The sequence below is a fragment of the Tetrao urogallus genome (assembly GCF_951394365.1).
Source record: "Tetrao urogallus genome assembly, chromosome: 2".
In the NCBI taxonomy this organism is placed as follows: Eukaryota; Metazoa; Chordata; class Aves; order Galliformes; family Phasianidae; genus Tetrao; species Tetrao urogallus.
In genome coordinates, this window is record NC_136814.1 from 47,983,085 (window position 1) to 48,009,946 (window position 26,862).

General features: G+C 39.7%; 1 protein-coding gene across 1 annotated transcript in view; it reads left to right on the forward strand.

Moving 5' to 3' along the window:
• The window catches only part of MTHFD1L (methylenetetrahydrofolate dehydrogenase (NADP+ dependent) 1 like), a gene marked incomplete at its 5' end in the record, with an annotated part of 137,556 nt that extends 114,993 nt beyond the window's left edge, over positions 1-22,563 (forward strand). Inside the window, 2 exons of the mRNA XM_079550681.1 lie at positions 18,587-18,695; positions 22,449-22,563. Coding sequence (XP_079406807.1) covers positions 18,587-18,676 — 90 coding nt within the window. The 3' untranslated portion in view covers positions 18,677-18,695; positions 22,449-22,563. The remainder of the gene's footprint in view (positions 1-18,586; positions 18,696-22,448) is intronic.
• Positions 22,564-26,862: the final 4,299 nt, after the last annotated feature.

Here is a 26,862-nt window from a genome sequence, read left to right on the forward strand (position 1 = left end):
GTGGTACACAGATTGAGTTCACAAGCTGAATTATCACGTTGGTTTGTCTTACAGACCAAGACCATTGATTGCTGTTTGAGAACTTGTTTCAGGTGGCACAAGTCACAGTGCCACTGGTATCTTCTCTACTAACAACTTGCTGTCATGGGTTACCGGGAACAAACTGGCATAAAGCAGTGCCCATTGCTGATACATGTGCAGAAATCTAAAATGTCTGTACTGTGAGTAAGCCAGCACATGCTCAGGTGCTGGTGGTAATAAAGATGCAACTAGCAAATTGCAGTGCAAGCTTATGTGTATGCACATGGCTTGTTAGTTTCTACTGAAATCTGTCCTGTCACGTTCTAGTAGCTGCATCTGCAGCTGTTCATTGAAGCTCACACATGTATGCTTATGTGCCCAGTACTTCTTGGATGTGAGTTACATCCTCATATTTGCTGTGTAGATTTATCTTAGGCTATTCTAGTATTTAGAATCAGCTGTTTTGCTGAACCAAGACCGTTTGTTAAATATGACCTGGATATTTTTTTTCCCTTGTTTTTTTTTTTCCTAATATTTAATACCTTACAGTTTTCTCACATACTCTTTGTAAGATTTGACTGCCTTTTAAATGTGACTTTTGCTTTTATACCAGCCTTATTTCTTTTGTGGAACCTTGTGTTTAGTCTGCCTTTGGTGCTATGTTTAAGACTAATGTTTGCAGTGGCAAACAGTTTGCTTCTGGCATTAGTTTGTAAGCTCCAGCTGGTGAATGAAAGTAATTGCTCCAGCTCCATTTCAGACCACGCAGGACAATTTATTTAGAGCATGCATTGCAGCCCCACCCACTTCCTCCTCAGTAATAGATCAGAATTCAAGCTAAGTTATCAGTACTAGAGTGAAGGACTGTGCTTGTCCCCCATAGGTGTTTTTTTCTTAATAAATGAACATGACATTTACATTTCTACCTTACTGTCTGGAGATTACACCATTGAAGATAAATGCAACTAAGAGCAGTGAGCAGAACAGCACTGTCTTTCTACAAGATAACTGTTATCCCTCCAAAGAATGTGTGGTGACTAGCCAGGCAGCAAGCAAATGCAGTTCTGTACACCTGTATGCCAGATGTTACACAGCTGTGCACATACTGCTGTTACTGAGCTGATAGTGAGTGCTGTGGGACAATTGAGTTGGGAAAAGTATGTGTCTTTTTCTCATGGGATGGGTTGAAATGACAGTGAAGGAAACAGCTGCCAATGGAAGGAATTGCACAGCACAGTCAAGAAGTGAACCTTTTGGCAATGTTTGTGTGGGGGATATCTCTGACATTGAGAGTGAGGAAGGTCTCCTCTGGCAACTCCAGGGCTGTGGTATTTTCCATGGAACCTCTGTGTAGTGAAATTCAAGTGGGATTTGCTGAGATTTGATTTGGTGAGATGTAAGTATAGGTGAACAAAGCTAAGAAGTCCTATCATTTTTAAAGACAGCTGGATCCATCTGGATATTGCAAAACCTTTGAAATCTTCTGATTATTGAACTGTTTTTTCCTTACATGGGCCTCTTTATTTCTTAGTTCTTTATCTGCAGGCTGTTTGACTGTCGTATCACCACAATCCAAGTACATTTTCCTTCCTTATGATTCCCATAATCGTCCTTCTCCTTTATGGAATATTTTAAAGCATTGTTTTGAAGCTTGTGATATTTTGTGAGGAAGTGGGTTGTTTTTCTATCATATAATCTTGTATTTATTCAGCAATAACACACTGCTTTGTATGTCAAAATGGAAGTCCCAGGAACCGATACATGATGTTTCTGGCCAAATCTCAGTGCAGTAGCAGCTGGATTCTGTGTCACGTCTTTAAAGGGAGGAAGGGGAATATCACACTGCTCTGGGAAAGGGTCCAAGATATTAGAAAGCAGGCAGGCATGTGTGCCTTCGTGGGGAGAACAAGGGAAGGAGAGTGGCCCTGGAGGTCTGCATAGAAATAGGCATATTTGGGTGCTTCCAAAGCCAAGTCAAATTTTGGATTTGTACCCAAGTCACTGACACAAAGATTTTAAAGCTTTCAAGAATCTTCTTCTAAGGTGGTGGTTACTGGAATTTGGTTACTTGTGACCTCTCAGTCCAGAAATAAAGTTAGGTTTTCACTTCTTGGGTTTGCAGCCTATGGAGCTAGGCTAGAAAGATACAGTGTTGCATGGTGAAAAAATAGATCATAGTTGATATGTATATATATATATATATCTTTGTACTTTGGAACTGAAGGAAAATTGTGTAAAAAAAAGTCACTATAACTTAGTATGAGGTTTAGGCCGCAGTGTTTTGAAAGGAGATTTCTGAAATCTTTTCTCTAAAATATCTCCAAAGCTCTGCCCATCTGAACAAGTAGCTGTAGCTGTTGTGTCCTAAGACTCTGTAGGTTGCTTATGTGCTTTGCATCCATTCCATTATGCTCAGCTGTGCCATGTCTACATGGAACATAATTAACAAGAGAGCAGCAGCCCTGGACCAATGTTCAGCTGAGAATTGTTGGTCTTCCCCTAGAATATGAGCTGTGCTGCTCAGAAGGCAGCTCATGCTCTCTGCCTCTACTGTGTGGATATTTCTGCTTTCACATAATGCAGTGAAACTCATTTATTTTCTGTCTCAGTAGTAATATACTTTTAGTGGAGGGCTTTTTTCCCATGATTGTTTCCTGGGATAATAGATCTTCCTGCACTTTGGCAAAGATATTCCTTAATATAAACAGCTTCATCAGCTGTTATTAGTTTCATATGACTGGTCTTTGAAACACACAGTGTTATTGAAAGCTATAAAATTTGTGTTAGCTGTTTTCCTCCATTGTGATCCAAACAATCTCAGTAGTGCCTCGGTGAGCTTGGTCATATACATTTATTGCTGATTACTCACAGTGAGCCAACAAGCTGCAACTGTGAGACCATGGCTCAGATGAGCTGCTTTGCTTATAGCTGGAGTGGTTCAGGGAGAAAACAGCTGTCAAATAAGTGCTAACTTTAATAACAATTGCTTTGTATATAACTGTTTTTATTTTTTAATAATTGTTACTTTCAGTAGCTTGTTTTTAGTAATACTAAGTTACTCTGTAACTTAATCATCTTTTTCACTCAAACAGATTAAATGTTGATAGTTGGTTTTGCTTCATTGTGAAGTAGGAGACTTCCTGTGGTAAAGTGCAGTGCGATACTAATAACAACCAATGAACTAGTGTGAAGTGCACTAATACCATCTGATTTCATGAATCTTTAGGTCATAGGATACTTGAGAGAAGGTTAATTGGTTGTTTACAACATAACTGTAAGGTACTGTTGTTAAATGCATCATTGTATTCTCAATGTCTTGAAACAACCACTATTGAGGTTTTTGCTGCCTGCTCCCAGCACTCTAGAACTCCTCATGCCCCAGAGCACCAGGCATGGTTCTTGCCTTTGGCTGAGCAAGGATACATCGATTTTTGGCTGGCCCTCCAGGTGTCAGACTGCTAAACGGTGCTTGTCTGAAATACAGGAGCAGCTGTAATTGGTTTGGCACATTTATGTGCCATATTAATTTCTTCTTGTTTGTACAGACCATATGAAGAGCTTGACAAATAAGAGCAGCGTGAAAGCTGTCATTTATTTTATTTTATTTTATATTTTTTCCATTTCGTTGTGCAAAGAGGCCTTTCTCACTTCTTGAGAGGCCAAGTGCCAGAGGGGCAGCCCAGCTTTCCCAAATGCTGTGTTGGGCACGTCCTTGCTGTAAGGCTACTGCAAATGCAGACCACGTGCAGCATTCTTGGTGCTAACTGCAGTCTCATCCAATGTTTCCTTCTAACAGACAAAGTGCTGCATTTTATATTAGAGAAAAAGCTTTGAGCTGTTTGGCTGCATCCCCAAGCTCAATTTACAGCACTAGAACCTACAGGTGGAGCATGCATGAGCCCTGCGACACGTGCTGCAGCCAACAGATGCAAGAAGCCAGAAGTGATGGGAATGCTTTGACAAAGCTGTGTCACCTCAGCTTGTCACTCATTGCTCTGCCTTTGGATAGCTGACAGCATACAGAACAAACAGCAACAAAGCCTAAAACTCTCATATAAAAGCAGTTATAATTGGAGATCTTAAATGTACAAGGGGAAAACTCAGTCGGAAATTTTGAGTAATGGAATCTGAATTACCGTACAATTGTTCTTAAATAGCTTACTTTTGATGAGAAAACCTTTACTTCACAGACACTCAGCACATGTGAATAAATGCCCATGTGTGGGCCTACCTATCTGTCTACCCACACAGCTAGTAGCAACAGGGTGCAATTAAGAATGTCTCATTTCTGGATCTGTATTCTCAGGATAAATTAAGTCATTCAAATCAGATTTTAGAAACATTCACAACTTCTTTATGTTGTCAAGAAAATAATTGTTTTGACTACAAAAATAGAAAACTAGTGAATGTTCATGGGGAGAAAATTTCTTTACATGTTCACAAATTCATTTTGACTTGGTAAATAAATTTGTCATACTTTGTAATGGGTGCCTTCCTAGCTATTAGGATATCTTTCCTCCCCTCCCCTCCCACTCTGACATATTGAGTGTGCTGCATAGAATCAAATACAGAAGTTGCATCGATGCAAACCACATTGTTTGAGGATTTTCATATCTTTTATGGAAAACAAAACCCTCTGAATAGTACAAGAGTTAATTCCCTCTTGCAGTGTTGTACTTTTTTTTTTTTTTTTTTTTTTCTGAATTATTTAGCTTCCCTCTTGTCTCGTTTGGAAATCAACAGCTGTTTCATACGGCGCTCCCTTTGCAACAAGCATTTTTAATGCCTCCTTCACCAGCATTTTGAGGGATGCAGAGGAGACTTACCAGCATTTGCTGCTTCCTTCTCACTGCTCCATCAGGAACTTGATGTATGTCATCTGAGTGGTGCTGGTCTGTGTTGTCAAAAGACTAATTTAATTGATTTTCATTAACTGCTCCTTGATTGAATTTTTGAAAGACAGATACAATTACAGGAACAGCACAGGAAGAGCATAGGAGGAATGTCTGGTACTGTATACAAATAGATGCATTACTTCAAATATTCTCCTGCTGGTGAACAGGGACACGTACTCTGTAAGAGATTAATATGTAAGAGAGGTAAAGATGTGCAAAAAAAAAAAAGAGGTGCAATACTGAAGCTTACTGAAGTGGTCTAAGAGGGAAGTGAAGGGGAGGAAAAGGGGCAAACTTGTGCCTTGTGCTGGTTGAGAAAGGCCACCTGCACAAGCACCCATGCTGCTGGCAGAAGTCTGTCATAAGAACAGATTTTTTCACCAATCATTTTTTTCAACTATCGTTTCAAATTGATTCCCCTTTTTCCTGATGCTTTATATTTGCTGTACAAAATGGGCAACACTGGGACACCCTCTTTGCTCCCTCGTCAAAAAAAGGGAATGGGGGAATTGGGAAAATTGGTGAACATGTACACAAATGCCCTCCATATGCATGAACGTGTGTCATGCTGAAATGACATAAAATAAAAGCAGAATGGAGCAGAAACATCTAACCATGAGCATTCTTATTGCAGGGTAAAGAGGGTTTTATGTGGCTAACCCAAATCCACTCTGAAGTGTTAGCCAAGCCTCTGTGTGCCATGCAGCTAGAAAACAGTTGATATGCTTTAAGGTGATGTTAGGAAAAGAAATAGGAACTTTTCTTTAGTTATATCGAATGGATCATTTAATTAAATATATGTTCTGAATTTTTTTCCTGGATATAAAAGCCATGGTGATCCAGAAATGTGCTTTCTTATAATTTCCAGAACAGTTTTAAGAAAAACAACAAACCGTATGCAAGGTGAATCCCAGCTAATTGCAGTGCCTAGTGGTTGCATGGGTACCATTTTCCAGGGATGTATTCATAAAAGCTCAGTTTGAAGGGGATAAAGTCATCTTCATTTTATAGGACAATTAAAAGCTTCTGTTTTGATGCCGCCTGGTGTTTTCTCTGGATTGGATTCAGAACCAAATACGTACTGCAGAGGAAATTTTGGCATTACAGCTCACTGCCGGTGTTCTCCTGCAGGGCTTGCAGTACTCTCCCAGATGGGAAAGTGATTTACAGGGCAGACTATTTTTTAATAGGACTGTGTCCTAGCTAAACATTCTTCTGCTTATCACTGCAGGTATATGGAGCACTGGCTGGTTTTGGAGACTTTCCACTTTATAAAGTACAAAGTTACATTAATATTTTCTGACACTTGAGTAAGAAAAATTCTTGCCTTTTCCCCAGTTCAAAACAACTGACCGCCTTTTTATTCTTTCCAGACGCGTATTTAATATCAGGCCCAAAGGTAGTGCAGTGCGAGATTTAGAATTCTGACAGACATGTATCTGCAAATGAAAGTCATGTTACTGAAGCGTGGCTGCCCCGCTGCTCTGTGGGACGGTGGTGCCCTGCGTGCAGGGATGTGTGATCTGCTGTGCATCAGCTCCAGGCACTTCGAGCTTGCTATGTGGTGTTTTGTAGGTAGGCCTGATACTTTCCAGGTGCCTTATATCACTCCAACAAAAATGCAGTTGTACAGAAGCTGGCTGGGAAGGGACTGAGGTACTTGGGCAGCAGAGGGACTGTAAGTCTGAATGATCTATGCAGTAGTCAAACTGAAATGAGAGGAAACAAGTAAGTGGAATGTCACAGAGCAGCTCCTGGGTTGCTTGGATGTCCCCTGAATATGCTGTCATTTTCCTTTCTCTCTCATAGAATCTTTCCTTTTTAATAATAGACTTAATGAGGGTATAATGGATCTCTCTGCAGCACCTACTAGATGCCAGCTTTCCCCTATACAGCATTCATCTGTGAAAGCAATTAGAGAAGACAGCTGCTCCCAGAAATGACTTCCTGACCTGTGCTGGCTTTTTCAGCGCTCTGCCAGGCTTTTTGCCCTCCCCACTAGTCCCAGAAGATACATCAAAAAGTAAAGATTCTTCATCATGTGGCACTGCAGCTGACTTGCAGAAACTCTGAAGTTACTGCATACCTGGAGAAGCAATGCCAGACTTGAGAAAGAGGAAACTTACAAAATAGTATTTGTTAGGCTTATGCAATCCAAACTACTTCTGTGTTATAACCTGGGTCATAAAATGAAAATTCAAGGGAAGCATCTATTTCAACTAAAATTTTAATTTGTGGGTAAGGAGCCTGACAAGCAGAAGAATATTACAGAGACGGTAATGCAGCAATCCATAAATGTTTAGGTATTTTCTTCTGAAAATAGGGTATTGAAGTTGGTTTTAAATACTAAGTTGCACACAGTGTGATGCGAGGTATTTTTTATAGGCTTGCTAATTTGAAATGTGTGCTCAAAGCTAATTGCTATTATCTGACCTCAACTGTTATTCCTATATTGGTTTAGGAACAGGTTTGTATTCTTTGACTTTTTTTTTTTTTTTTTTTCCTCTCTGTTCATTAAAGCTTTTTAGATAATTCTCAGTCTTTAACACAAAAAAAAGTTTTAGGACTCTCAACACATTAACGTGTTTCTAATACTTCAAATAATGATAAAGCCCAGAACTGTTAAGTTGCTGTGTTCACATTTGATTTACATCTGATGTCTTGTGTGTTTCACAGACTTGTACTTATACCTGTATTATATCCCTGTGCTGTTACAGAGGCTGTAGAGGTTATCTGAAGCTGTGTTCTTACTGCCTGGGAACCATTTTTTCTTTGAAGTATTTCTGTGATTGTGTGAGAAGTTGCCAGGCATCTGTATTAATACCTCTATAAAAGAAGGAAATACTTTCTCTCATGTGATTAAAATGTGGAAGTCGTTAACACGGGAAAAGTCACTAAGGCCAAGAATTTAACAAGATTTATAAAAGGATATAGCCATCAACAATATGCAGGGCTGTAATTAATATAAGTAAGTAATTTGGAGAAAGTACTGAGCGTGGCGTTCCAGGGTTTGAGCATTCCTGGTACCAGCTCCCACTGTTGCTTTGTCAAGTTTCTGTAGCTTTAGCTTTTCTCTTAAAAATCATCTGGCACAGCCTCTGCTGGAGACAAATGCCTGGGAGATACACACTGCTCTGGTCTGATAAAGCATGTTCCCTGCCTGTCTTTGGTTGATTTAAAGAGTGTAACTTCTGTACTAATAGCTCTCCGAGGTTCTGTGCATGCACGGCATGCTGCTGCTCCATGCAGCTGTAATGCAGGGCACTGGGAGATTTTGCTAGACTAGATCGAATAAATATAAAAGAGGATGTTTCGCTAACAAATGCAGCAAAGAAGATACAGATATTTCTCACTTTCTTCAGCCTTTGATGGCTTTTTCCCATTCCCGTGTTTCCTAGTAGTGTCTGGGAAAATCTGAATGGGGCAGGTGTAAGCTCCCAGCTGCAGCAAAGCAGCAAGAGCACAGAGGAGTAAAACCATTTTTGTATGTGCTAGAGAGAGATGTAATGCTGTTGGTAGAGTCAGATTTGCCTGTCAGAGACCTTGCACAATCCCTGTGAACAGTGCAGTCCTGATCCTGTCTGTAGTAAAGAGCCTCGGTACCACTACGTTGGACATAATGCAGTGAACAAACATCAAAACCAGAGGCTTTGCAGGTAATCTGTCCAGACAGTACAGAGGCAAAGTAAAGCAGAGTTTTCCCACTAATAAATCACAACAGTTCACCAAAGACTGTGCCCAGGTGGGTGGGCAGTCACATGCTGCTGGGCATCGCTGCTCTGCAGCCACCACTGTGGGGCACTGGGAAGGATGAGGGGAGCTGAGTGCTGGTGGATGTGCTGAGGGCTGCACTGACTGTGAAGAGTTTCTTTGCCAAGAATAAGAGTTCATTACTAGCTGGCCTTGTTTTGATTAGGAGCAGCCTGGGGCTATACCGTGAGAGTAAATAAAGCTTATGGTCTTGTGTGCCTCTCTGTTCACTTTGGCATCACAGAGATGATATTCCCACTTGTTTTTAATTTCCGTATTATCATTTTATGTTAGATTTTTTTATGATTTACCCTGTGTGTACACAAATGGACTCTCACTTCTTTGATGGTGTATTTTCTATGCACTTTCAAATGCACAAGAAAATGTTCCCATAGATCATCCTTCACTAGATGTTAGGCAAGAGAGTTCTGTTAACTCATTCCATGTTGGCTGCGGAAATTTATTACTACCCAGTCCTTCTTTGTCCTTTCACATACTGATTTGGGAATAATACTTAATGCCCGCCGCAAAACATGTTTGGGGGTTGGTTTGTTTTTCAGACTGATAAAGATGCATTTCCAAATATGATTGATTTTACTCAGTCTAGCAACATTTTTGTTATTTATGTGATTACGTTACTATCCTTTGTTTTATTGCAGAAATGATGAAAAATTGCAAGTTCATACCGAGTACTTCAGGGCAAAGTGTGAAAAATAGAAGAATTTTTATTTCATTGGAAATACTGATGCAAAGATTTCATTATTATAATGGAGATATTTCATGGAGAGTAACTATTTGGCATAGTAATTTTTGAGTTTTGGTTATATGAGATCAAGATGAGAATCAGATTTGCCTTCATCAAGTTCCATTCTCCTGGCATCACCTCAGCTTCTTCTCTAACTTTTGGCAAAGTATTTAACCTTTTCTGTCTTTTATCTCACTCGCCTTTTAAAATGGAGGTTTTATTTCATGTATTTCCCAGGTGTATTGCATTTGTTTTAAAGTACTTGGGAAGTGTTATCTTTATTAAGATACAGATCTCTATTAGATACAAGTACAAGGATTTGTAGGATTAACAGTTAACAAATTTTTTTCTGGTTTCTTTTGAAAATTAAATCTGTGTCACAGCATATTAGCTCATGGTGTAAGTTCAGTGAACGGAAATTCAAGTTTTAGTATTCCTTAGAGAAATTTTGAAAATCATTATTACAAAGAGAGAGTTAAGTTGCACATTTGTCTTTTTTATTATTACTATTTCTGCTTTCTTCTTACAGCTGTTATTGCAGGAAAGTTCAGGAAAGTTGTTCTGAAGGCACTGGTGCACCACCTGTGTGTTCCTTCCTTCTAGAAACTAAACCCAAAATTATGAAAATAAGATTTGTTTGTTTGTTTTTACCTTTTATATCACAGTAGCAAGTGCCTCACTGAAATTATAGATCTGTTTTTATACCTAAAGTTAATGACATAAGACTAAAGGAAAATTGGGTGCATTCATTCTGGTTGGGTGCATTCATTCAAGATCATACTCTTGATCATGCTTCCTTCTTTATCACATTATCCACAGTATTTTGATCAGAGTTTTTCCAAGCATTTGTATGATCCTCTGTCTTTCAGCAGAAGTGTTCTAGGTTCTTCAAACCTTGATTCCCTTAGCATTGTTTTGGAAGCTTCTTAAAATAGTGAGTGGCCAACTGCACGGCAAAAATTGCTAGTTCATTTTTCTTTTTTCCAAGGAGAATCTCTTTGCATTCTGCTATGATTTTGGAGGATACATAGTACAGAATGTTAGATACTGCAAAAGGTCTACAATGTACTTCTGACTGATGTTCTTCCTTAGTGTGACTTTACTGGGAAGGGTAAAGTTTGTTGTGTGCAGAGCTCATTCTTGCTTTGCATTGTCTCTTGGTGTCACCATCTTCAGTTCCTAGGCTACAGTTAAACCCTGTATTTTTCTGTGTCAGTGTGTCACACTTGCACAGGAAGTCATCTGTGAAAGTTAGGAATCTTCTAAACAAAATGGCAAAGTGAAGATCAAGAGCACAAAGTGATGCTTGCTCCCAGGGTTTGGGTGATGGCCCTCAAGTGATCCAAAATAAAGAAGTTTCAGAGGAAATGAAGGGTGCCCAGTCCCTGAGCAAAAGCAAGGTTCCTGGGATGTGGCCCACCTTCTTCCCAAAAATCACAAGCAGAAAGAACCTGAGCTGCTTGTGCAATTGATCACCTCCTGGCCACCAGGAGACCCAAGCACTGGACAAAGCAGGAGGATGGTGTACCCCGGAACATCAGATGATCTGGACATTCGTGTTTCTGAAGCAGTACATGAGAGGAGCACCCCTCCGTGAAATACTCTCTAGATTTATTCCTTCAGAGCACTGTCTGATATGCTGGCTGCATGTCAGGAGTGGGAGCAGCTCTGGGAGCCTCTGACCTCAGGTGTGAGCTGGAGTGAAGGATTTCTTCTGAGCAAGGAGGTGATTTTGTACAAGAGGCAGTGAGTTTGAGTCTTCTGCCAGGGATTCAAACAAAAGCCTCGGAGGGGGTGAGATTCAGGATGCAAACCTTGGCCAACAGAGCAATTACGACTGGAAAGGGTTTTGAGTGGGCTGGGATGGAGTGCGGGGTGTTCTGGACTGAGTTACCTGCTATTTGTAATACTTTTTTTCTCTCTAGCTGTATCTCCTCTGGTGGTGGTTCTTTTTTGTTGTTGTGGCTTGTTTGACTGTTGTTTTGGTTTGTTTTTTGGTGGGTTTTTTTTTTTGGTTGTTGTTTTTTGTTGTTTATTTGTTTTGGTTTTGTTTGTTTGTTTTATAGCTTTCAGTTTTCAGCATTCTATTTATCCACTGAATTATCTTGGTACAGAGAAATGCACTGTGTGAGAAATGCCTGTGGAATATCCTACCACTTTGTGAATAGTACAAACAAATAATACATCGAACATTTGGCCTATCTAATATTCAACCTCAGAGAGATGCATTTTTTGAGAAAAACTTAAAATATTTACACTATTTTGCTGTTATCGGGGGGATCATTTTCTTTTGTTTCAAATTCTGGTTTATGCACTGAGGTGAAAATGTTTGAGTTGAGACAATTCTGCTAGGAGAAACTACTGTCATGTATGTGAGTCACAAATGTTTTACTTAAGGGAGGAAATCTGCTCATTCTCTTGCAGATTACATCTGTGCCTAAGTATTTTATTTAATAAATAACAAAATGCCTCTTCTGAGTCTTTGGTGCCTCAGTGCATCACTAGCAGCAACGTCTGAGTTTCAGCAGTATTACAGGGACCCATTTGCAAAGAACTTGGCCAACCAAGTACTGGCTGATTGCTGATGTACCCTGGCTGATTCCTGATGTACCCTGTGCAGCTGTCTCAAAAACTGTACTGGACAGATGTAGACTGTTGTGTGTTTTATTTCTTCATGGTGCCCAGGAGACTGCTTTCAGTCAGACTATTTCCATTCAAGATGACTAAATTGGGTCCTGGAAATCCTCTTGAGAACATTACAGGGCACAAGCTGCTCCCACCTTGCTTGAGCACCTGGCAACAAGGTCGGTTAGGATTGCATACTCAGCATTTGGTACTTCTGTAACTTCATCCAGATGCTGATGGCAGAGCAATGTCTGTGCATTTTGTTGTTGTAAATACTTTCACAAAATAGGAAAATTGCCAAGAATGTGCAAACATTAATGTAAGAGAAAATCATAATAGAAAAATTGATGCCAGATGGACTTCTGCACCTGATATCATCCAGCATGCCAGTAAGACAAAGATGTTTCTTGCAAGTAATGCTACAGCATATGTTGGAGTAGGATCATCATCCTTTCAAACACTATTCTGGGCATTTTGAAAGCAGACAATGTGCTGAGTTTCAAAGGGTGATTACTGTTTTACTTTACAACAAGGTTCCTTTTTTGTTTAAAGATTTCCGGAGGAGGAAATATGAGTTTCACTCTCCCTACCTTCTCTGGCCATCATCAACTTCAGCAAATTTTCATTAAAACTTCAGTAAATCTTGTATTTCTTTCTTAAAGTAAACTAAACAGTGCTGTTCTGTCTGTATTATTCCTTTCCTTCATTTTCCTGTTAAATTTTTTCCTTCCATAATTCCAAATGTCAGCTGCTTTCTGATGCCTGGCAAATTGGGGGAAATTTTCAGGTTCTGTGTAACAAGCCGGTTTGATCATTTGATCTTGGAGTTATTTGGAATATACTACCTGATTTTTCTGCACTGGCATCCTTGTTTGATGCACACTGAACATCTCTGTGCAATGCAGGACAGTTTAATTTGAAGACTGGTGAACAAATTTCTGGTGGCGATTCCACTGCTGAAATGGCTCCTTCTTGAAACCCTCAAGTGGAGATCCTTCATGCCACACCTCAAGATTCCAACAAATTCTAGTGTGCTGAAAACAATGCTTGTAGGTTTACAGTGCTATTTATAAATCTCTTGAGTTTCCTCTTGTATTGTTTCTTGCTGAGGGAGTGTGGAGCGTGCAATTCATCCCATCAGATTTTATTGAGAAGTTATCTGCAGTCATGTGTCTGCTAGATTCTCTGCAGAAACATCTGTTTTCTTCACTATTTCAAGTTTCAAATGGTTGCAGATTGTCTCCTAACTTAGTTAACGAAAGATTACAATTAGATAATATGAATTACTTGCATTTCTTGCCAAATGTAACCATAAGCCACAGAACAGAGAGGCTTCCTCAATAAATTGTCCATTGATTTTTTGGTATCTTCTAGTCATCTGTTTTGCCTACTTTGTGTAAATACAGATTCCTCTGGAACTTTGTTGTTGTTCTTTGTTTCTTTTTTTTTTTTTTCTACTTAGAAATCATGCTGTACCTGCAAATCAGCCCTGTCTTGTCTTACAGCTGAAAAAAACACTAAATGAGTTGGATGTAGTTCTCAGAACATCTGTTTTGCAAATCATGCCATTGTGCTAACTCTAAGGTTAAGGTGATCTCAGGTTGTATAAGGATTTTTTAAAATAAATGCATATATGTACGTATGTGTATATGTACACTCAAAATAAAAGGCAGGATCTGTCAACCTTGATAGGAGTTTGTTCAATTAAAAAAAAAAAAAAGAGAGAAATGAAGGCAGATATTTCCTCTTGGGACTATGGCAAACTTGGCTGGCAGAGCCTTAGGGCTTGATGGTAATTGATAAGTGAATCTGATGGCCAAATGAAATTAGAAGTGAACATGTAACTGTAATTGAAATGGAACTCCAATGACAATCAGCTTAGCGAGTCATCCAGTGACTGAAGGTATGTTCTGGAGAGGATGTGGAGCAGCACTTTCTTATAGCTTCCTTGTAATTATGTGGCACCTTCCTTTGCTAAGCTCCATTTTTTTGTTCTGTTTAGTCATGTAAGCACACTTGCAGACTGTAAATGCTTATTCTAAATGACTATAGCCTATAACAGGCTTTTTGAACTAAAGTAGTATTTTATTTTCTACGAGCTGGACGTTTTCAGGAGCATAAATGGTCTTCAGGATGGCTGCTCGTGAGACTTGCTGTTTTTATCTCCAAAACATAAAGTGACGTAATAAGAAATAAGCATTTGTATTTTTCATATTGTCTTTCTGAAGGTGATTTGATCTCATGGATGTGTAGACAGCTGCAGAGTTTGTAAAGAAAATTATTGATTCCAGTACAAAAAACAGAGTTCCTATTAATTTCTTCATGATATATTTTGGGCAGCAGCTGGATGAATTCTTCAAAAAACTTTCTGTTGTCTTCCCTGCGTAAAACATTCATCTGAATTCCATAAAGTTTTAACACAGAAAGTTTATGCCTCATATATTCCTTCTCCCAAGGGAAGTGTAATAACAACATTTTTGGTCAAATTGAGTTTTGATTATTTTGGCTACCTATATTGAGTTTGTGGTATGCTCAGGATAATGTGGTCTTGTTCACTACTTCTTATCCTGTTTTTCTTTACAGCCTCACTGTATGATGTTGAGTAGCTATCAAACTATAACCAAGACAGCATTATATTAGAACGGAGATTTGTGCTGATCTCAACACAGAGCATAAAAGTTATACATTGTATGGGATGCCCAGCAAGATACTGTGTGGCTGTGTTTCTGTTTTGGTTGTTGTGGTTGTTTTGTTTTGTTTTGTGCTGTACATAGTTGCTAATTACCAAAGTGAGCTATGTTTTTGGCATGTTTTCTCTTTCACTGTTCTTTCTCATTCTTGCTGGATTTAAGAATGAAGTAATTTTAGTGTGTGTAGTTCTCAGGAAATTTTAGAGGTGCAGAAGCACTCTGCTGGATGTTGTGCAGGTACAACACATGCTTCAGGTGCAGTTTGGCATCCCTATGCACAAAACTGAGACTGTAGTCACTTAGGGTAGGGAGAGGAATGGATGCTTCTGGGTCATGATACATGCTGAGGTTAAGGCTGGCCTGTGAAATAGCATAGCACATTGATGCCTTCCTTCAGCACTGTGGAAGGCAGAGCAGAGCAAGAGAATCGATTTGAGTCTGCACCCATGTGGAAAGCCAGCCAGATGAAGCCTCATTCAGCTTTGCAGTCTACTGAGACTTTTTTTGCTTCCTTGCTTTTTTGGCTGCAGAAAGAAATGGAGTGCTGGTGAGGAAAAAAGTGGTAGTAATATTCTCAGTCAGCCAGCCATCTCTTGCTGTTGACCTTGAACTAATGAAAAAGGGATAGATTCTGCTGCCTGTTCCCTCTCTATCCAGATAATGAGAGTGGAGAGACATAATCATAAATCGGCATTGCTTTGCCTGTTTGAAAGTCTGGACAATGGGGAATATCACAGGACGTGTTTTATTTTTACCCTACAGTTCACATAGGCATTTGTCCCAGAATGTTTCTGCTCTGTTTTTTTGCCTTGTGCTTCATTTCATGCAGCAGTAATTCTAATTCAGATGAACTCGCTCCCATTTGTTGACTTAAACTTGCAATATGAGAACAGTTGTACTCCCTGATCTGGTAATAAACTGTTTTGATATTCACATTTTATAGATGCAATACTTTCACTGTATGCAGTTCTACAGTAGTGTAACTCCACTCTGACTTTTCATGGGGGAAAAAAAAAAAGCAGCAAGCATATATGTAAGATTTTTTTGTACACAATAACAAGGAAAAACTCCATTAACTTATTCCTGTTTTTATTGTGCAGGGAAATTGAAATGAAGGCTGGCCAAGCTTGTAGATTTATTTTTGAAAATAATAATTTAAGAATAAAAATAAAAACAAAGGAACATGGAATGTGGGAATTCACTTCCAAATGTAGGTGTAGATGTAGAACTACGCAGAGGAACTAGAAAGTTGTCTTTTGCAATGTACTCATTCCCATCCCAAGAAAATATAACTCTTTAAAGCAGTTTCTTGTTAAGGGTTAGTTCAGAAATTGGACTGAGTCTGAGACAGAAAATAATTCAGTAACCTGAATAATGTAGTAGTCCAATTGGTGTGGTCAACAGATAAACAATAGTGACAAGGTGTTTTAGTACTTAACCAAGATGCCAAGACAATGTCAGCCAATAAAATGATATCCTACAATCTGTGGAATGGTTTTAAGTGAATGCAAACAGACAGTTTTTTCTTTTAATCCTACTGTGTGCAATAACAAAAGCTCAGGAAGGGCTATATTTAAAAACAGAGGAAACGTACCGAGTCCAAAAGAAGAGCAGGTTGCATTGTTTCTCCTCAGATTTCAAGTAGGACAATGGCTGCGGTGGTACTACTTTCCTCCTTCCCAAAGGTGAAGTTAAGCTATGAGAATGGCAGGACATTTCCCTGGAGAAGGCAGGGTTAAGGGGTGAGCAGGGCAGCACACAGAGATGTTCGTACTTGTGTTCCCATGATGGAAATGCTACACTTAGCATTCAGAACGAAGCTGAAATCTGTAGGAGACATGAACTGAATCACTGAATGTGCAGCAGAAGCAGTTGGCTTATACACGAATACATCGCCAGCCAAAGAAGGGACTGTAAATACAGCTCTCTGGAGCAAATGAGATAGCCATCATTTGTTTTCCCTCATTTGAGGCCTATTAGCTTGTTTCAGCTTGCCTCTATCCAGGAAAAACACTGCTGGGAGAACTGGTGAGGACTGTTGTAGGGAGCTGGCTGGCTGGCCATCTTAGCCATGTTCCCTTTGCTAAGAGGTGGGGCTTCATCACTGTCCTGCTGCTGCCTGCCTGGGCCAGCGGTCTACTAGTGATCAGGTCATGTGGCAAGCAGGTTTGTTTCATCAGCTGACCAACTCTGGCCAGAAGAATGGGAGTATTTTCATCAGCTTGATGTGCTGAATGAGGTTGCTTTGCAGTAAGACAACTGTCAGAGCCAGCTCCAAGGGTGGATCATCCCAAGGGTGAAGCCTCCTCCTTCCAGTGGGTTTTAGCTCATGTCATAAGAACATACCTCAGTTTGTCCCTGTCAGTAGGTTATTGTGTCAAGAGTGGTTTCAGTATTCAGCCAGTGTGATTTGTTCCTGTACTGCCACAGTGGAAAGTTACATCCTGGGGCCAAATTAACCAACAACTTCAATTTTGGTCCACTGACTTACCCCAGTGTAGGTCCCTATGTTGGTCTTCAGAATCTAGAGTCTATTAAAGAAGCTTTAATGCATAAAGGTTCTTAGCTAGCAAACAGAGGAGCTAATGCTGAACTTCAGGCTTGTTTCCAAAGATTACAATGTCTTTCATCTCTTTTGGTATTAATGAAGGGCCTAATATAGTATGGCCATCCTCTACCTTTGAGGTTAAGATACTGAATGGGTTTATGGAGTTCTTAAGCGCAAATGTATTTTTAGAATGCCTTGAATTAGTGGAAGCATGGTGAGATATTCCATGTATCTAACTATCATCTAAGGAAGAAGCAGGGTAGGAAGCATGGTGGCTCAGATTGATCCAGACTAGTCCTGCCTTGATACTGCCCACAGTTTTGTCCTTTAACTTGTGCCAGTGCAGGCACTGGAGCCATAGAAGCCTCTCTTGACTAAAGGGGCTGAAACAGAAGATGAAGAGGATTAACAAATAGGATAATTTTGCTGAACCAACACTCAGACATCTTCTTTTTAAGGAGAAGGTAGGAGTGCTAAGGTGGGAAGCAGGGGTACCTCTGGTCTCAGGTGGTATAAGCTGTGGTGGGTCTGCACCTCAGGATTTCTGTGACACTCCTGTGTCTTTAATTGCTGCTAAAACACCAATTGTAGATAATTATATAAGTAGCGTGAGCAGGGTTTTATTTAATTGTGTAATTTAAAGCCACGAGATTATTCACGTTTAAAAATACAGAGATGCTGGTATTTCATGCCAGATCAGGATCTTAATTATATATAGTTTGAGATAATTGGGTTGCTTTAGCTTCATATCTACTGATTCTAACTACTAAATTAGCATTCAACTACAAGCCATGTATGTTTAGTTGAACTATTTTAATTTGTTCCTCACATTAAGTAATTGGTCATGAAAGTGTTGCAATTAATTCTGCTTCTGTATTCTGGAAAGGTCTGCAGCTCAGCACATTTACATAACCAGGTAAATTCAAGCAGTTACATCCTTGCTCTTTGCTGTATTAATTTCCTACTATATATAAGTTGATGTGTGTTCCAGACAAATATGCTGAGAAACAAAGAAGTCCTAGTGCGTCGTCTTCATTTTCTTAAAGAGTTTAGTCTTATGCTTACTTTAATATACTAGCCTCCATTTTGTGGCTTTTATTTTCTCTTTCATGTGTTTTAAAAGCATATACTTAAAAATGAGTTGAAGAGGTACAGAGTTTCGCATTTTAAATCAAAACAAGAAATGTGAATTTCGCATCTGTAGTTGAATTCACAGTGAACAATCTCACCATTTAATCTGAGTTTTACGTGGGTAGTGCGATCTACCTCTGTGCAGATACAGGATTGTAACTTAATTTCTTTGTTTCCACAGATGAGCACTATGCCAGGACTGCCCACAAGACCATGCTTCTATGACATTGATCTTGACCCCATCACAGAGGAAGTGAAGGGATTGTTCTGATGCTGAGGTCCAAATTCAGGTTGGTCAGCAGCCATTATTTTCCTATTCTGGGAGGCATATTCCTATTTCCGTAATAGGAAAATTTCCTACTGGGGGGAGGATGTTTGTCTCTGGTACATATATATATATATATATATATATATATATATATTATATGTATATGTATATGTATATATATATATGTATATAATTTATTATTAGGAGTTTTTCTAGGCCACAGTTTCACAGAGGACTTCACACATGGGTTTGGGAAAATGTTTCATAATGTGCCTTCTCATTTGCTGAGTGGTTGCTAGCATTTGTTCTGATGTATTTTGGTGGTGTGCATTGATAATGCCCTTGGATTTCCTGTCTCTGTCAGTTTGGAGTGAGAGGGAACTGGCTCTGGAACTATACCACTCTTGGCTATGGAGAAAAGTCTGTCTGAAGAATTTGTGTCCTGTTAGTCACCTAAAAAGAAACATCTAATTCATCTTTGATACTACTTTCATGTGGCAGTGTGTTTCTGTCATTACCTGGATATCAGGGGAGATGTTTTTCTGCTTTATCATGAGCTTTGTTTTGTTTTCTTTTTCACTTTTCTTCCTGATTGCTGTCATCTTCTCAAATGATAAAAAGCTTGTCAAGAATGCTGATCTTTCCTCAGGCTTTGCATTTTTCATGCTGGCTTCGCTCCTTTTCCTTGAAAGCTGCTGTTTCCCCACAATCTCCACCCTTCTCAAAGTACTTAATTCTCTTGGTGTTCCTTTTTAACTGTGTGTAGCATGTGTTCCTCACTTGAAAATCCAAACTGCTAAAATATTTAATGCTACTTCATTTTAACCTTGCACCATGCTGAATGTAGTAAGAGAGGATGAAACCCTAACTGATGCAAAACACCTTGCGATGGGACACTCCTATTACTTCTCTCTCTTACCCCAGTAAATCAGTCTGGAGAGTAAAAAATTCCTTTTTCACAGAATGACAGTATTGTCTTGTAACTGAGCTCTTAGGGCTGTGGTGGCACCTCAGGTCAGCTGCAGGTTTGAGGCGAATGTGCCCAGGTATTCGAGCAATCCTTGTTTACTCTAATTTGAGACAGCTTTGATTTTCTGTTTTTGGCTGTTGTTTGGAGGAGGGGAGAGGTTTGCACAGCCCAGGGAGAACGCTGCTCAGATCAAATTAACCATTAGTTTGTCCATACTTGATCCTCACAGCATTCACATAACATCCGCTGAGAGCAGATTTCATGTGTACCAGTCAAGACAAGTAAAAACCAATTAGCTTGAAAGTTAGACAGGACAGACAAGTAATTACTACCTGACATGCTGGTAGTGAGCAGTGCTTACGTGCACGCAAACTGCCCCTGACTGTTCTGTTGCTGGCTAGTATTACGCTTACTGCTTCTTGACATGTATCTCATTTTTGTTACTGATGTGCATTACATGCCTAATGGCTTCTTACATACATATTGATTTATCATGTGTCAGTCGTGTCATTCATTACCTCTGAGTCATCTAAAATGACTATAGCATCCTAATGTAAAATCTACGTGCAGATTCACGTAGCTTGCTTAATCGTGTGGTTACTGCATAGTCTTCCACAAATCCATCCACTCCATGGATTGGTGTGTTGTGAAAAGTGATCATAATTAAGCAGATTAAATGATTAAATACTCCATTTTGTGAATGTCTTTCATGTGAAGTAGTGCATGAAATGAAAATGTTAGCCATGGCTTTTTAATCAGAAATGATGGTTTCCTAACTGTAAAAAGAAGTGCTAACCAAGTCACAAAAACTAGATAGGCAAAAAAATGGTGTAGTTTCAACTGCAAATAAATATTTTTGATTTTGTTACAGCAGTGTTGGCGGCATCAGATAGATAGATGGACAATTCAGTAAGTTTAAGCCTTCTAAAGAAAAAATAGGCACATGTTCACCTGCATTCCTGTTTTATATGAATAAATGTCCTGCACTGAGAATATTGTAATACCCAGGGAGGACGATACAGGGCAGGCTCTATTCATTAATTATAAAATTTATCCAGTTCACGTGCTAGACTTGTACATCTGTTATTTTGAAGAAAGAGAGAAAGTACGTTCTCAGATATCTTTACTTCCAGTTTTCTTTAGAGGATCCTAGTATTGTTCTTTGCTTTCAAAATTTCACAGAAGTGAACCCACATTGTAGCTGATACTACACTTCAGAGGATCCAATAATTTGTTTCTGCAGTGTCAGATTGAGGGATTTTTTTTCTTCCACTCAATTTGAATTCTTTTCTTGGGGTTTTAGCATACAATGTAAAATTTTTAGTAATAAGATACAGTACCAACCCATTAGAAATTATTTAAATCTTTAAGATGTGGCAACTGAAATGTATTTAGAGATTAGTGTCAGAGCTACAGATGTTTCTCTATAAATTCCTGAGAGCAGTTGTGTTAGTGTGCAGTTTGCATCCTCCTCTGTAAAGTTTACCTTCAAGGGACTTGTGAAAGAGTTACAGATAAACATTCCTGCTGTCAGGTGATGGCATGCTGCTCTCCTTGCACTGCCACACTGAGTATCATCAGCCCCTCTGATTTTTCTCCACCTCTTCACAGTGTCATAGAAACAGATGACACTTGTCACCCAAAAAAGTTGCAAAATACCAGTCATGAATATACTCTTCTATAAAGTCAAATGAGCAAGACCTTTGTCAAAAAAGACGGCTCAGTGTTTTTCTGTTGTCAGTTAGCAAATACATATATGATACGTAGGAGAAACATGCTCTATTTTCTTTTTTTTTAAAAGAAATATTTGAATATCTGGAATGAACCTGAAAGAATCTGGGCAGTCCTTTGTCCCTGGCCATTGCCCTATTTATCCTATACTGCCTGGCTTATGCTAAGTGAAAAATCGAAATCGTTTCCTTGAGAGCCATCTGTAGATAGCTCCAGTCAGAATACAAATTACTTAGATGGAGGCAAGTCTGCCAGGAGGAAGAATTATTAAAAAAATATTATATATATGTATTATTTGCACAAAGAGGGGAATTTATGAACCTGGCTCAGTCTGCAAAATCGCAGTCCAGTCACAGCTAAGACCCTTGTGAGCTCTTAAGTTCCCTCTGATGCAGTCAGCAGCAGCAGGTGACTCTCCTACTGTGCCTCTGTTGATGAGGAAGGCAGCAGTTTTCCTCTGTTGGAACTGACTTAGTAAGGCTGTGGCTGCCCATAGGTGCAGAAATGTTTCTGTGCTTGTCTCCTCTTCAAATTGGCAGAGCATCAGCACGATTGTGATACAGAATTCCAACCTCAGAGCTCTGTCTGCCAGCATCTGCGTGGTCATAAAGCTTGAAGGGGGGCACCAACACTGGTATCATGAAATCGGGAAATGTATGTTGAATGTTTTCATCTTAATTCATCCAGATGTGGATAGGAGTCATTTGAATGCTTTTTCTTTGTGTCCATAAGAGCAATTCAATGAAACCAATAAACAGAGTTGCTTTATTGTTGTTCTGCAGTACTGCACTTCAGGGTGTCAGTTAGCAGCAGTTACTGTTATAATGTAGAGCTTGAAGTCCACATCATATGGGAATGGAGCTCAGATCTGTGTTTTCCTCCCAGCAGGGATATAGAGATCATAAACGGAAGGTGCGTGTGACATAAATAAGCGTTCCTGTTTATTATAATTAAGGCAAAAATATCCAATTTTGCTAAAATGCTGCAAGTACATTTAAGACTCTATTTCCATTTCTTTTCTTCTTTGAAGATTTCTTGTTTCAACTTACAACTTCATTGTCTTTCTCATTTCAGAAGTCTGGACATTAAGAACTGCAACTCCCCTATTTCCTGCAAATAAGAGACAAAAGTGAATTTGAAATATTCCTGTTATGTGTCTCTGGAAGAATGTCAAAATAAACCACAGTGCAAAAGTTTATTCTTTCTTCAAACTAGTTTTTAGGATCAACTATAACTGAAAGGTTGTTTTTGTTTGTTTATTTTTAAGAAAAAAGGCAGGCTAAATGTTTCTCTCTGTAATGCAGAAAGCTCTCTGCTGGGTCTTGTATTTGGTGCTGAATAAAATGACATCGAGAAAGTGGAATTTTTCTCTTCGGAGTTTTCATCTTTTCTCAAAGCAGTTAACAGAAGTATTTGGCTATCTAAAAACTTACGCAAACATGATTATTCTCTGTGACTGAGCCTGTTCCTCCCAGAAAAATACACTTTGGCTCCTGGCATTCAGGAGCAGAAGCTGCACACAGATTAACTTCACATTTTTGAGTTATCATCAAGTGTTGCTCTGGATTCATTTGGGCAAAAGCCAAGCTTCAAGCGAGGAAGATACTAAGTGGAGAAAGAACAGAGCATGTATTCTGTGAAGGGTTTTTAATATATAATTTGTTTCCTTGATGAGCAAAGATCTTTTGAAACACTTCAGCCATCGCTGTCTCGCATCCATAGGTCTCTGCGTATCTCTGAGGCTGTCCAGCTGGTGATGTGCTTGTTGTGGGGAAGCAGGTTGTGAATGCTGGTGAATGCTTGTTCAGGGAGGGCATTGCTCTGCCTGAAGCCCTGTTTTGCTTCTCTTCATGTCTAATGAAGCCTCCTGCTGTGCTGGCACCCAGACCAGCACTGTTGCTTGTGGCATTCAAGGCCCAGGAACAAGAGAAGAATAAATGGTCATCAAGTGAGGATGCAACAGGAAAGAACTTTGTTGTGCAGTTTTTAACCACCTTTTAAAGGTAGAATGCGTTTTGTATTTCACATAGGTATTCAGGCAACTTAAATCCTCAGCTTTGTGCTTTAGCTTACCTCCAGTCTCTCAAATCTGCAGCAAAATGTGCTTAAGCATTGGATACTGCATTTAACTTTTCAGGCTGCTGCTCCTCAGGAAACTCTCACTGACTCTCACTGTTGGTTCCCTCAATAACAAAAAATGCAACAGGACAATAGGTCTAATCAAGATAATGGGACATTGTTTTTTTTTAGGTAAAAAGTAGCAAAATAATGATGAGAGAATGTATTTTCCTGGTGACATTTTCCATCCTGTTGCTTTGCTCTGCTTACGCACATCTGTGTAGTATGGGCTTATACAATGTAGTTTTGGTTCCCTTTTTCACAGCTACATTTGGAGACAGAGTTGCAGCACAGTTCCTGAGGTAATTGAGGGTCCTGTTTTGGTTTTTAAAATCATTCTTCGTTATTTATAAACCCCAAACTATAATTATGGACAGAAGAACAAACTGGGGGTAATTAAAGTAATTATCTGTGCCTTCCCTGGAGTAGCACGGAAATGTCTGCTGACTGCATTTCAGAACCTATTCATAGTACCGTCTCCCAGTGCCAGGGGATCACTGTGATGATAAACTTCAACATGAAAAATAAAGCTGCCTGATCCTTTAGCCTGATTAGATGATACAGCTCATAATGTCCTAAACTGTGGATGCTTTAATTACATTGAGGCAGGACAAACGTGCTGACTAGAAGGCAAGATTCACATAAGATTTCACAGCTCCTCTGGAGAGAGAGTTCTGGTGTTTTCTATTAAATTATGCCCCAGAATACAACCCCATTATTTGTATATATCTTGTAATGCAGTCCTGTGCACATCGAGAGGTATATAGAAAAACCCCAAAGACTTTTGGAAGAATATAAGAGAGGTTTCCATAGTTTTTCTCTATTTCCTATAGTTATTAAAAGACATATGAGGTTTTCCCTCTGTCTTGGCCAGCAAAATTCAGAAAACCATAACTGTGCCTTCCCTGGGTTTGCTGTGGTTTCCCCACTGGTGTGTGGGACTGCAGTGTGGGACATGAACAATGGGTGTCTGGAGGACAGGTTGTGTAAGCCACTTATTTCAAGCTGTTGCTCAATACCCACACACTTGCTCTATTGCAGCCTCCATGCTGTCACATCAGGCCGTTCGTGCTGGGACTGCTTTTCTGACCCATCAGTCTCTCCCTGAAACACCATTCCAGCTCTATTCGTTAACAAACATCCTGCAATTTTTCTACTGTCACGTGTGCAGGATTTGTTATGCTGTTTTGATAGCTTCAATAATTGAAGGAAAGCTTCAATGGCTCCTTTTTTTTTTTGTCCTAGCCTTTTGCCCCCACCTAGTTAACTATCTGCAAAATCCCTTGAGCTGTTCCATTTTTGGCTCTTCATTTATATTTTAGCAGAAGATTTGTTAGGATTAATTCACACTGGCCTGTAGGTTATGTATTGGAATCCACAGAGACTGAGCTATTGGCCATCCACTGTGCCTTCCCCTGGGCCACCCAACTGCTGGGGCCAAATGCCTTCATCAAGAAGGGCTTAAAATGAGATCTTTGCAAGGTGAGTGGTACTTCTTGGTGCACTGCTTGTTGCTGCACAGCTGGGCCTGCAGATATGAGGCTCCTGCCTTGCACTGATTTTGAGCAGTTCTGCAGTTTTGCAAGGCTTCTTGTTGTGAGTCCTGCATTTGCTAATGGTGTTAAAGGTGCTAAAAGTGTTTAAAAACACCTGGTTGTTTACTGTTGGGTCTGATTTTTGTAACGTCTGAATAGTTTGCTGTTGCTGCTGCAGAAAATGGTGACATTGAAACACACCACTTACAGCAGATTTCTTGGTCCATATGTTAAAATCCGAAACTCTGGATTTTCAGTTACTGTAAACATCAAAATAAAGTGCATGCATATGCTGATGTTCAATTTGCAAAAGTGGCTCCTGTCTTAAATCTGAATTCAACAAGGTAGTGCCTCTATTATTTAATATTGTTCTCTTTTTATCCACCATCCAATCTATTTAAATAGTGGTCTGTTCTTCTCTGCTAAGCCACCAAGTCTTGCCACGTCCCTGTCTCCAGCTGAACACAATCATAGCAGGAGGAAGCTCAGTATCGTGGTGGTTGAGTGCCAGGAGCGAGCAAGGCGTGGGGCTTCCCTCTGTGCTGTTGGCAGGAGCTGTCCCTGGAAGCCAGGAAGGCTCTGTGGCTGTGGCCACTAGGGACTGTGCACGGAGGGCCTACCCACCCCATCTTCTCTCTCGTTGCGGCCCTTTTGAAGTTAGTTTATGTTCAGAGGAAAGGACACACCAGATTAACATCCTGTCCTGGTCTCAAAATATCTAGCTATTGCCTTTGGTCCTTGGTGTGAAAGACTGGATCAGACGCAAGGATCAGCTGGACACTTTCCACTTCTCAGCTGGAAACTCGATTTGTGTGAAGAAATATCTGGTACAGGAATGTGCACCCAAGAGCTTCTTGGGGTGGGTTTGAAATACAAGAAATGCAAAAGTTTCAGGAACGGTAGGTGTTAACTTGATTGGATCATAACACAGCAGCAAGCAACTTAGGAACAGGAAGAAATAAAATGGGGAAGCAAGAGGAGGAGGTGGAAAGAAATCAAGCATTTCAAGCATGTACTGGACATTGCTCCTGTTTGCTAAATACTAAGACAAAGTCATTTGGACTAGTAGCAGGTTTTAACATATCTCACAGCTAGGTTTCAAAGAGACTTTTCAGCTTCTCTACAGTGTTTCAGCAAAGAACTTTCTCCAACATAAGGAATATAAATATAAATTTGAAAGCCAAGCTAGGCCCCCTGCTTGAAAGGAAATGAAAACACTGGAAGCCCCTTCAAGCATTTGTCTCAAGAGCAGGATGGCTGCACTGTACTTGCTTGTTCACCCTGAGTTTAAAGACCGAGTGTTTAGGTAAAGTAAGTTAAATGCAAATATTTCCCAAGTGTGGTTATAGTAATGGTTCCCTGCTCCATGCTCTTGTGTTACATATACACAAGCATGTGTGAGGGAATATGTATGTGTGCATGCAGTTTTTTATGTAAAGCTTTAAATATTTACTTCCCAAGTAAACCTTTTGACTTGAAACCTTTGAGCAACTGTTGGGAAGAGCCAGACCACCGCCTGCCAGCATAGGCTTGGCTGGACAAGGCCCTGAAGAACCTCTCCAAGTCAACCCCATTTGCACTGGAATCAGAGCAGGAGAGCTCCAGGTCCTTCCCAGGCAAGCTATTCTGTACACCCTTCAACTATGATGCTGGTAGGAAAAGTTAGCAATAGGCAAGCATACAGAGCTTCAGTACACATGTGTAGAGACTGTAAGAACTTTTGTTCACAGAGCAGAGTACTAACAGAAATGAGAATGGATCAAATACATGTCGCATTCTTTTTTTTTTTTAGCGTCAATATCTGGTAACAAAGTTAATTTAGTTCTTAAAGCCAG